Source organism: Suillus clintonianus (assembly GCF_016758775.1).
Source record: "Suillus clintonianus strain FC179 chromosome Unknown DEU56scaffold_41, whole genome shotgun sequence".
In the NCBI taxonomy this organism is placed as follows: domain Eukaryota; kingdom Fungi; phylum Basidiomycota; class Agaricomycetes; order Boletales; family Suillaceae; genus Suillus; species Suillus clintonianus.
This window is the reverse complement of record NW_024539265.1, coordinates 293348-305201: the sequence shown is the minus strand read 5'-3', so window position 1 is coordinate 305201 and position 11854 is coordinate 293348. Positions and strand designations below refer to the sequence as shown.

At 46.5% G+C, this 11854-nt stretch overlaps 4 protein-coding genes across 4 annotated transcripts; 3 read left to right on the top strand and 1 right to left on the bottom strand.

Annotated features, from left to right (window-relative positions):
- Nucleotides 1-34: 34 nt before the first annotated feature.
- DEU56DRAFT_737706 (P-loop containing nucleoside triphosphate hydrolase protein) lies at nt 35-469 on the top strand (the record flags this gene model as incomplete). Its single annotated transcript, XM_041348604.1, has 1 exon — nt 35-469. A coding segment is annotated over one exon (435 nt), but the record flags the coding sequence as incomplete, so codon positions are not given.
- Nucleotides 470-1611: 1142 nt separating this feature from the next.
- DEU56DRAFT_756647 (uncharacterized protein) lies at nt 1612-2364 on the bottom strand (the record flags this gene model as incomplete). The annotated part of the gene is made up of 3 exons (XM_041350052.1): nt 1612-1860; nt 1915-1995; nt 2065-2364. 3 exons carry the CDS (start codon nt 2362-2364, stop codon nt 1612-1614), a joined length of 630 nt encoding a protein of 209 aa, XP_041207915.1.
- A 1236-nt stretch (nt 2365-3600) lies between these two features.
- DEU56DRAFT_913353 (uncharacterized protein) lies at nt 3601-5097 on the top strand (the record flags this gene model as incomplete). Its single annotated transcript, XM_041357508.1, has 8 exons — nt 3601-3725; nt 3780-3920; nt 3979-4090; nt 4140-4333; nt 4380-4518; nt 4576-4755; nt 4804-4958; nt 5010-5097. The coding sequence occupies 8 exons, from the start codon at nt 3601-3603 to the stop codon at nt 5095-5097; spliced, it is 1134 nt and encodes a 377-aa protein (XP_041207914.1).
- Nucleotides 5098-9865: 4768 nt separating this feature from the next.
- Nucleotides 9866-11700, top strand: DEU56DRAFT_807389 (uncharacterized protein; the record flags this gene model as incomplete). Its single annotated transcript, XM_041353393.1, has 4 exons — nt 9866-9915; nt 9947-10245; nt 10315-11333; nt 11369-11700. 4 exons carry the CDS (start codon nt 9866-9868, stop codon nt 11579-11581), a joined length of 1581 nt encoding a protein of 526 aa, XP_041207913.1. The 3' UTR covers nt 11582-11700.
- Between the last annotated feature and the right edge of the window lie 154 nt (nt 11701-11854).

The window sequence follows — 11854 nt, the reverse complement described above, 5'->3', positions numbered from 1 at the left end:
TAATTGACATTCGGCCCACTCACTGATACTTTGCAGCTCGAGGCCGCTGGACATGGATATACATCTCCAAAGCTCCACCGTCCCTCATTTCTCTTCCCTGATGATCTCCATGTCTAAGCCTGCCTACCTCGCTATTGTTGAGCACTCACCGACCAAACCTGTTGTCATATTTGTCCCATCAAGACGCCAGTGCCGGCTTACGGTTGACGACTTGCTGGTCCACTGCGGAGCAGACAGTAACCCCGATCGCTTCTTGAATATTGAAGAAGCCGACTTGCAGCCCGACCTCGACTACATCAACGAGAAGGGTCTTGTCGAATGCCTGAAACATGGCATTGGGTATTATCACGAGGTGCTTGATAAGAAAGACAAGCACATTGTCGAACGCTTATTCCAGTCTGGAGCAATACAAGTTTTGGTGGCGTCTAAGGTCTGTATTCCACGACCCCTTCTACTGACTAGCAACTGAGTGTTTGCAGGACACTGCATGGAGTCTACCCGTCGCAAGCTACATGGTGATCATAGCGGGCGTGCAATACTACGAGGGCAAAGAGCATTGATATGTCGACTACCCAGTCATGGACGTCCTACAAATGATGGGTCGCGCTTGCAGACCAATGGAAGATGACCGCAGTCGATGTGTCCTCATGTGTCAGCAGACGCGCAAGGACTTCTACAAAAAGTTCCTTGCCGAGGGTTTGCCCATCCTTCAGCGGTCTCCATACGCGGACTTGCCCTCAGACTCGGTCCATATGGATGTCGAGCTGCTTTTTGCCAAGGAGTACTGCACGAGTCTTAACATGAGTCGATAAGTAGTACCACTGAGAGTCATAGGTGACATTAGTACTATGGACTTGTAACATCACAGAGAATGGGCACGGCTAGGAATAATTAAAAGATCAAGAACCTCCGTCACGTTTCAAGTTTCGGATCGACCCAACGAGCCTGATTAAAGTCGCTCTAGGACCGTCGCTCAGGACAAGGCCACTGAGTAGGCGATTCCAGGTATAATTTGACGGCAAAGCCTCACAGAGCCTCACTCAACTTCAGATTGTAATATGAGATCATCCCGCTTCTTAGAAGTGTTATTTATGTCTCACGACTGGGCATGCCTACGGTCCGTTTCTAAGGAAAACATTAGATGTGTGACACCCAAGGTCCAACATACGAGTCTCTGTATTCGACAAGAAACCTTATCCAGCCAGAGCTTTTCAAATGGTTTCTCGGAAAAAGGGCTAGGGTAGAAGGTGTGTGTTCAATCTGCACTGTCCACAAGCCACGTGGGATTGGGGTTGAGGCGGAGGATAAGAGCTTTTCGATCGGGTGATCCATACCTGAACTTGAACTTTGTCTCTTAGTCACGTGGTCTGAAGATGTGCCAGTCATTGCTAACACCGCTTTCCATTGGAAAGCATTAGATGGTCATGGAACTGAAACCATAAATCATATAAAATGAGAATAGGCTTGCAAATTGAGGCCGCTGGACTGCTACACCCGCTCTGTTGTGATTTCGCCATACCTGAACTTTGTCTCTTAGTCACGTGGTCTGAAGATGTGCCAGTCATTGCGAACACCGAGGAGATATGAACAATATAATACATCAATATGATTTTACAGTGTTGACCACCGTGGTACGTCCATTGTATCACCGAATACGACTTCAAGAACACATACTAGGCGTGCCAGGACAGCAGTCTGTTCCCGAAGCACCGCGACGATTTCTTTTCGATTCTCTATGACTTCATCCACTTTATCCGCAGCCTTGCTGATAGTTTTACTGTCAGACAAAATGACCCGCCGCTTCTTGGTGGGTGGTTGCACGGGCAGGGAGTTCGTGATATTGTCAGCGAAGTGCCGGCTCTGAGCACGAGTGTGAGTAGATGATTTATATCAACGGAGTAAGAGAAGACTCACTGCATCAGATTTCACATCAGAGTTTGACTCGTTGCCTGACAGTGCACGCTTCAAATTATGATGTGGGATATTGACAGGATGCTAGTAAACATGGTTTTCGAGCCTCTTTGTGTCAGTTCATAATTTATGAAATGGTACCGGCATACGCACCTGGTTACTAGCATGATTTTCCGAGTCGTCTCCTGCCAGTGATGCAATGTTGGGTGCCTTTGGTGATGGTGAGCGCGACTTTGCAGAATCTAAAGCCCCTTGAACACCGGGACCTGCCAGTGGTTCACTGGTGTAGACGTAATTTCCTTGCGAGTCCGCTGGTGCTCCTTGACCATTGGCTGGAAAGCGCCATCCGCCACGATGTTTGTCCTCAACTCCCAGGATTTCTGATGCGCCGTCATTGTAACCTGAGCCTCGTGAGCTGTGTTCAGAGCTTTGGTCTGGATCATAGTAAGGCATCGCAATGAATGAGTATGTGAGTAGTACTAGGTTTGCCGGTGATGGTCAAAACTAACAGCGGCTTGCACAGCACCACAATGATATCATTTAGTGGAACGTTGCCTTTATAAGGCTGATATGATGATTTTGACGGCTCAGCGCTCAGGTGTGGTTAGGCTTGCACGCATTGCGGGGTTGGCCCTGCACTAGTGCAATTAGGTAGGATGTAGTGGAATTTCCAATCGGGAATGTGTCATTGATACAAGATCCGCATTGAATCGACTCCGAGTCGGAAGCTGTGAATTGAATTGAATGACATCAAGGTGGGCGTCGGGATTACACATGAAACTAACCAGTATTTCCGAGTCCAAGCGGGTGAATATTCGAACATTGACCTGACATTGATATGCTGTGTCTGCCATACGAGATTGAACAAAAAGTCTTCCGACTTGCTGCATGCATGCACCCTGCAAATGATGTGCGCTCATGTTTACTGAATTGGACGATCAGAGTCAAGTCCGCAACATACCACCACCCTCGATCATCAATGTCAGATCCGACCAGAAAATAGAGCTAACTCATACTGGATCTTGCGCCTAAGACTTGAATAAGGTTCTTGAACATTGACTGACGTAGCAGGAATCACCGTGGCGCCAGTGGGGCCAGGTGAAATTGATGCGGTGAATGTTCACATACACAGCATAAATTGTGCAAGACACAGGGGGTTGTGTCACAGCTGTGTCACACAAATTCTTTTTGTTTCGTTGGGAGCCTATCAGATTTTTCTTCAATGTATGAAATGTACGAACAAGCTACCACTTCCCTCATGGCTCACTCTGCGAGCTATGGTATATCACAAGGTATGAGGCCCGTGGCAGTAACTTCCACATGATGTTGGACTACACAGATCAAGTTAGTGCAGATCTCCCACTCTACATTCTTCAAGTTATTAATGAGCGCAAAGTGTTAATAACCGCTAGTCATTCAAATCTCGACCACATCTAAGGTACTGACGCCGAATGTATGCAGGCTTTCTTCCATCTCAACTTAAAAATGTAACTCCACTGATCAGTAGCGAATTCCTGGACAATCATTAATCATTGCTCAATTTTAACATGCAAACTGGAGCATTCTGAAGGTAAGTTTTACGTTAAGATCTCTACCAACAAAACCCTCACTTGATTGAGATGATTTATTCCTGAAGGGTTAAATACAGGCCGCTCAGTCGCAGCGGACCTTCCTCATCAAATCTACCTGATGTCACTATCACCTTTGACACCTTGTGCTAGCCCCCCTGCTGAAACCTTTTCGTCCTTGAAGAGGCGTATCGCTATGTTAGAGGAGCAAAATGCTGAACTCAGTATGCCTGCGGAAAGGAAGAGGTATGTGCCACGTCCACGAACCCACTATAAACTACTTATTTACTACAATAAAAGCCAGGTTCCTGAAGGGCGTGTTATTCGAAGGCTTGTGTGTCTTATAGACTCCATTGAAGACCTGGTTGCAGAATTTGACCGGCGTGTCACACTTGATATTACTGACGACTCTGATGCTGGATCCTTTGAATCCTCCGCAATGTGGGTGTGCAGTCTGTACATGAGGATAGCTGATGACGATGTTACTTTGTGATATTAGAGAAAACAGACGGTACAGGTCCTATAAGAAGCTGGTGATTTGGTGCCCATCAGTGCAAAAATTCATGCAGTCCTCAGCCGACATCTCTGAGCTGGCTAGCGAGTATAGCAAGGTGAGAGACTACACCGCCACACATCCATTAACTCATGTGTTGTGTATAGCTTAATCGGAGTGCTGATGCAGCGAGAGGGGATGATACAACCAGCCTTAAGTTCGCTGTGGCTTCGTGGTTGATGCAGGCCAGCCCGACTCCAAACCCTGTCATTTCACACCGTGACAAATCTTATCGTGGATTTTACCATGACGTAACTGGAAAACTGCTATGCCCCGTCGATTACGACTGGAATGATACTATGTAAGTCCTCATCGTTGAGAAACTCCATTGCTAATCAATATGCCAGTGTGCGAGAGGCCATTCGGAACTGCCACCCTGACTACCGTGTGACGTCTTACTCCTGGCCCTCGTATTTATATCAGGGTGGACACTATGACCCAAATAACCCTACGAAGGGCTTGTTCAAAGGCGAAGTGCTTGTGAAGGTGCGTACACCCAACAATACTACATCTTATTGTTGTTGTACTAAGGATAGATCGCAGGCAGTCAAGCACATATTCACGTCTCCCAGTTCAGCTGATGATCCACTGGGGTTCGCTTCTGTGCAGAATCTCTCTAAGCGCCAGAGGACCACAGGCGAGAGGCGTACACGACATGATGTTGCGGGACTACTACGAATGAAATCAGTGCAACCCAGGGCCATTGCGTACACAGCAGTTCAGGTATGATCTACTACCTCCAGGCGCTCACTACTGACTGAGATGACTCAGCTACGGTTTGCGCTATCCAGTGCTGGATCATGGCGCATTGTGGATGATGACTTCGACCACGAAGAATTTTATCACAACGTGGTTGATTACTTTGAGCTTTGTCCCTCACGGGAAGCAACGAAGGAGGTGGAAACTCTCCTATTTTGGTGGAATCAGTAAGTAGCGTCCATCTCTATTTCATTAGCTTAACATTGTTGCTTCAACAGGAAAGTGTTTGGGCGCAGGAATATGTCAGAATATCGACCCCAGAACACCGAACGGCTGTCAGTGGCTATGACGTCTACTGCCCGATGAGCACTTTCCCAATGAACTCTGTGAATCCTGAACTGTCCTGGACTCATAACCTAGTATGATGTACACGTAACTTTACTTTGTATATCTGGCCAATTGTGCGATGTAGTACTAGTGCAAACTAAATAAATTATATTGGCTATGTAATGCTGCATTTGAATTGATCCGATCAACCCATTTTTTTTGAAATGTATCTGATTCCGAGATCGGAACAAAGATCCCTGCGTTAAATGTTTTACTGGATGGTCTAGTCTGGCTCAATTATACACCTCGTCTGGCGAGATCTATGATAAACTGCTTGCAATACAAATGGAAACTTAGCTTCGACAATATAACCAATTCACAAATGCACATTTTCTGAACATCTGTAGCGCCAGACCTCTACACCGTAAAAATCTACACAAAGATCCATTTGTTTACTTCGTAGTGTTATCTGATTAAATTGTGCACTTTGTCCAGCAAAATCCAAGTGAAACTACTTGTGATACCAATTATATTTGCGATGCCGCATCAGCCAATGTCCACACAATATGAAGCATGAATATTCAAGGACATGTTATACCTGTGAAGGCTTCATTCCATATATGTGGCAAATTCACGAAACTATATCTTCTGAATTGTTGAAGACTTTTCACCATGGATGTTGTGAACCTCATAAGACTATATTTTCCGAACAACTGTGGTACAAGATACCATCCGGTGAAGATGCCAAATGACTGACCATTTGTAAACATATCCTGAGCAATATTAAAGTGGGAAAGCTGGCCCTGTTTTACCAACAGCATAATGCTGCGCAATGTTCAATAGGTAGATCCTGGAGTCTCTTGGGGTAGCAATTTGTGAGAGATGGTGCGAAAGCTGGCTTATGATTCTCTAGTGCTAATCCAGTCCAACCTGTGCAACGGATGTACTTTCATGCCACAACTCGAGATCTAGGTAACCGTGCTTTAAATTGGTCAAGCGCGATAATATTACTGCCATGTTTTGATTGATTATACATATTGTGCTGGTAGGAATTTCATCACCCATGCAAGGGTCTACCATAGGGTGCAAATGCAATCAGGCATGTGCGAGAATGTAAATGCAAACACTACTTGTAGGAGTATACAAATGCAAACAAGGCTTAGAGGAGTATGCATTGAACGAGGTCGCATGCACGGACTTGTATCGATACGTACAAGTCTGTCATGACATTGTAGAGAATGTGGCACTTGTATGCCTTGCACTGGCAGCCAGAGGGTTTGCATCGTTTGGGATGTTTTGCTGATGATGAGTATGTAGCACAGCCACATATGCGGAGTGTCAAGCATGTCAAGCCCAGTGAAGAGCGGACTTCACCCTGTGGGAACTCCCCGTGCGTGTGCACCGATACTATGTACGTAGAACCAAAAATTGATATTCACGCCACTCCATAATGACTATCGCATTCGGACTCAATAGCTCGTCCTGTCTCTTTCAACGTTCTTCGAAACAGAAAAAAATTAATACATATTACAACGAGATATTTGCCAAGAACGCATGTCTGCTTGCAAAATCCACTTCGCAACACCAAATAAATAAGTACCACGACGAAACTTGAAATCAAGAACAAAGTAAATTCTCCTGCTCCCTACAGAGCACCAGACTACCATCAACTTCATCAACTTCATCAAGTATCTCCTGTGCTACACACCACTGCCAGTCGATACATGCACGCGCTCCTGGAAAGCGATTGAGGTCATGCCGGTTGCTGTGTCGGAGTCGACCACGAGCTTAGCGTTATATTCTCGAATGCTGAGGATGAGGCGTGGTCCCAGCACAAAGGACTGTACGACTGTCAAAATCTGAAGAACACCAATAAAAAGCTGAGTTGCTAGGGAAAATCGGTTCTATAGAAATGATGAACCGTAGTCGCATGCACAGGTCAGTGAAAGATTGGCATACCGCTGAAATCGTTGGGGACCAATAATAAACGAGGTTGATGCATGACCCAGTAACATAACTACCACGTTCAATCATTTAGCAGAAAAGGGAACGATATTTACAATATGAGCTCACCTCGCAAAATAAAGCACGTGAGATTTTATCAACACCGCGAAACAGTCCCTGATAACCCCTCCTGCCGAATGTTGTCGCAGTTCACGAAAGTGTTTTACAGCAATCCAGACTGCAAGACACAGTACGAGGACCTCCCATATAGGGCTGAGTATCCAAATTATGCCATCCAGAACTATGACTTCATGCAGATGGCTAGTGGCCTCGCATATATGGGTGCCGGAGACAACGAGTTCCTCTGGTATTCATCAATGAGCCCCATGCACGTTTTCCATTCAAAATTAAGCGTACCCCTTGAAGTATACCACATTGTCATTACGGCGGCCACTCCGTCGAAAATGTTGACAGCCAAGCACACCACGACGAGAAGTATCAGGATCCTTCTGGATCGTTGATACATGGCATGTAACCGAGCGATCATGATGACTTGCAAGATGTTTCGGTCAACTCAATATCACAGGCCTTGTAATTGCACAACTCACCACACAACATTGGGAATACCACAACGCTCACACAATCCCACATGATGTACACTATCCGGCCTGAAAAATTCAGTTAGTTATCAGGCTCGGGTGGATCCTACACTCCAAACAGACTCACATCTGTGAAATTCATGACAGTGAACGAAGAAGCTGGTCAATAATGACACTCACCCCTACAGAGCGCCGCGGTCAATTGGAGGGGAATATCAGGCATCGGTGAAGATGACCCACTGCATCTGTCAACGAGACCGCCGGAATACTGGCTGTATGCCGCAGGTCAGAAGAAACAAACAATCTCAAAGTGAGAAGACATACCCAGTATGTCGAGGCTGAGTGTGAGAGATGGCCGATTAGCACAACATCAATTATTTGACCTTCTGAACATACATGATATATAATACTCCAAGATAGCGCACCTAGGTTATTGTCAAGTCAGTACAACTTCACAACAGGCAAGATACATACACTCAGATAGAGGACGGTCATGAGGGACCAACGTTGCCTCTGTCGCAAATCAACGTTGTTCTTCTGACGTGGAACTCTGCTCACCCAGACCAGTTCGACCTAAAAAAAATCATTCTTAGCGAGATGGCGGCTCCGGTCATAGCATCAACATACCTCTTGTTCAAGTGTAAGGGCTGGAAATACTTGTATGAAATGAGCAATTTACTAATGTTATCATGCTCACCCCAATCATACGTCACTCCAGCACAGGCGGCAACTGCGAAACCACAGTCAAGGTTAGATTGAGATATCAGCGTCAACATCTGCTTTCACGAACCTGCAAAATAGCTGCCAATACGATATGAATTGATGAGTGGCCAATAACTAGGGTCGTCTGAGACCAGGGTCATACTACGAGAGGACGGACGCGAGGGAGCGGGGAACTTGGTCGACATACGACAATGACATTCGTGCTAGATATACTACCCCTCAGTGCTTGGATCACCAGGGCGAGATCGACTCGGAGAGATGGTATCCGTTCCTGCCCCACAATGTAGGTAGTGTCACATCATGCATGTGATAATATCATGAAGTGGTGCATCGGGCCTTGAATAAAACCCCAATGATATGATGCTGCCAATCTAATCACCGCACCCCGCACCAATGTAGAATCATTTAGCGTTCGCCGCACCTCAACAACTTGGTGGTTCCACGAGACGACGGCACTTCAAACTCGCCCGTCCGGATAGGCAACCTCATGTCCAGTAGTATGAATATGAATTCTCGCATGATTAGTGTATCCCTTGACTGTATGCCAGGTCAGAAGAAGTGAAGACAGTGAATGTACTACATACACGGTCTCAGTTTTCCATCTGGTGCAATGCCATTGTGGGCAGATACTAGCATCCAGTTGCCAGCCACAGTGTTCTTAATCATGCAATAAATAATGATTTTATTGTGGGGCAACGTGTGTGAGTTAGTCATGAAACATTTGCAGGGCATGAAAGGGGCTCGAGTGGATCTCCAGAGCTCCAAGTCTCAACGGGGCACACGGCGCCCGAGTCAGAGTGGAACATCAAAGGGACTGAAGTGGAGCGCGCTCATGATGATGGAGGCGACGCGAATAGATTCCACGGGCATCAAAGTTTCGTAGATGGATTCGACCAACATCACGTGATTGTGACACGGTGTACTCCGAGCCTATGGATATGCATCAACATTGTTCAACAATGTGAACCTACATCCCAGTGAGTTTTGTAGCATCGTTTCTGAGGTGTCTGATCGTATTTTTTGTCGCTTGGACACCCAGCACGCCTTATGGCCTGCACCACGACGCTTTCGTGCATGCGGTTGGTCGACTCTGGTTTGCAGGTGACACTCTCGGCATCACAGCACCTCTTGCGTTCAGAGTCAACTGGCTTTGAGCGCTGAGCCTCCACTATAAGGGCAAATTGACAGAAACATAGTTTGGTGCCTGGCGCCAACTTCTGTGTAATGAATATATCGATCGAATTCAATCCTACCCCATCTATAAATACACACCAGCCATATTGTTCACGACGACCACGGTCACTCGACAATTGTCAAGTACTGCCTAGTATCCGCATCACCAGTAGAACTGATTACTCTCCAGCCTTCAAGTGACGAGGACAGCTTTACATGCTGGCGCTGGGTCGTACATTCCCCGCCACCATCCGGTTGTGCTATACAGCACCTCTTTACTTCAATAGCATTTGTCACTGCATTCAATGCCCTCTACAGAAATGGACTCAGAATGACCCTTATCCGTCGATAGTGCTTGTCACGAACCTATGCACATGTGGCCTACATGGTTCATGCGTGGCGACCTTTTCTGTTTCGTGTTCATCTAGTCTTCTACTGCAATTTACCAGGTGGCGCAATCTGTCTTTAAAGAGCCATCGCACCGAGTACTCCTACTCCATTCACCTATCCCAGCTCTCTTTTTCATCACGCCCTCGAATCTGTATTTCCGTTTTCAACCTCATGCATCGAGCTCTGCGCATTCCCGAAATTATGCAAGAGATCAGCTGGCACACTGATCGTAGCTCACTTCCTGGTCTTGCGTTGACATGTCGCACATTTAAAGGTCCAGCACTTGATGCCTTATGGAGGAATTTTCCATTCCTAGAGCCTTTCGTCAGCTGTCTACCAACGCATATCTGGGGCTTCAGTTTCCGAAGAGAAGTGGTAAGCATTTCATACTTGCGCGCGCGGCTGATTACTCAGTAATTTTGTGCAGAATTGGTCAAGCCCATCGATACCATAGCCTGGGACACTTTTCGTAAATACGCGTCGCGCGTGCGCTCGATCACACAATCTAAGGATCCATCGTTCATTCTTGAACATCTTCGTATGCTAATGCTAGCCTACCCTTATCCACCCTCGACCATGTTTCTAAATCTTCGAAGTTTGACTTGGAATGCCAATCAAATCCACCTCGCCATCGAGTTCTTACGTATGGCATTGGTGCCTTCCCTGGTTTCCTTGGATCTACGCATTACCTCAATTTCGCCGGTCTTGAAGTCCATCCTGTCCAATATCGGGACCACATGTCCTAATCTCACCTACTTTTACTTTCGACCTCAAATGGATGACCCGAAGTTGAACCGTGACTTTGCGCCCGTCCTGACACATGTGATATGCCAGCTCAAAAAGCTTTCCGCCTTGACTATCTGCCACCTTGAAGATCCAGGGATGAAGCACGTTACGCAGCTAAAGTCTCTGAAGACATTTTGGCTTTACGTAGCGCCGACTTTTCTCCGCCGCACGGGGTTGTCACCACAATCACTTGGTTTTGAACATCTAGATTACTTGAGCCTTCGAGCTCCCAGACTCCACCATATAACAGACTTCTTATGTTATCTCCGGACCGTTCAAACAAAGCATTTTACCGCCGCCTTAAGCACCGTGTTCGGACAGCAATCCGATTCTATGTCCGGGTTCTGCGGTATGCTCCTAGAAAGATGCGACAAAGACGCTCTCGAGACCATAAAACTCTGCGAACAGTTATACAACACCTTTGACATTATATTCGCGCAACCAAGTGACTTCAGCCCACTGCGACTTTTTCACAATTTAACCCATTTCGATATCGAGACAGCATGCACCCTCTCGATCTCCGATGACGAACTAAGCGAGCTGGTAAACCCACGGCCCAAGCTCAAAATTTTCAGACTCAGTTGTTATCACCACCCCGAGAGTACTGCGCTGCCTACCTTCCATGGACTCATCAACGTGCTTCGGCTTTGCCCTGAATTGGTCTCTCTCTCTCTCTTGTCATCGATACCACGCAGCCTGATGGCATAGACGTCGCATCCCCCGGCAATGGTATTCGTAATGATGGTCTGCAAGAGCTTGTCCTCGGTAATTCACTGATCAGCTCTCCATTGGTCGTGGCTCTTGTCCTCAGCGACCTCTTCCCTAATTTGGCGGAGGTGAATCTTGCCCCTTGGTTTGGTGGCCCACTGCATTCATTATTCTGCCAACCACGGGAGATGGAGCAATAGAAGTCGGTCAATGCTTACTTGACGGCTTTCGCACTATAAGGATACGATGTTTGGGGCAATGATGGCCTTCTCCATGTTCTAATCATCTATGGCAGTTTTATGCCAGCGTCTACTTCGTACTGTTGTACAATTATCGTTTTGTTTGTATTGCCATAAATAAAGACTAGGAAGCATGTGCTGTGCATAATCGGTAAACGAAATGAGTGACCGTATGGAAGCCACGACCATTAATTATGCACGCTTTGTCACACAGACACGTGATCGTGACCTCCG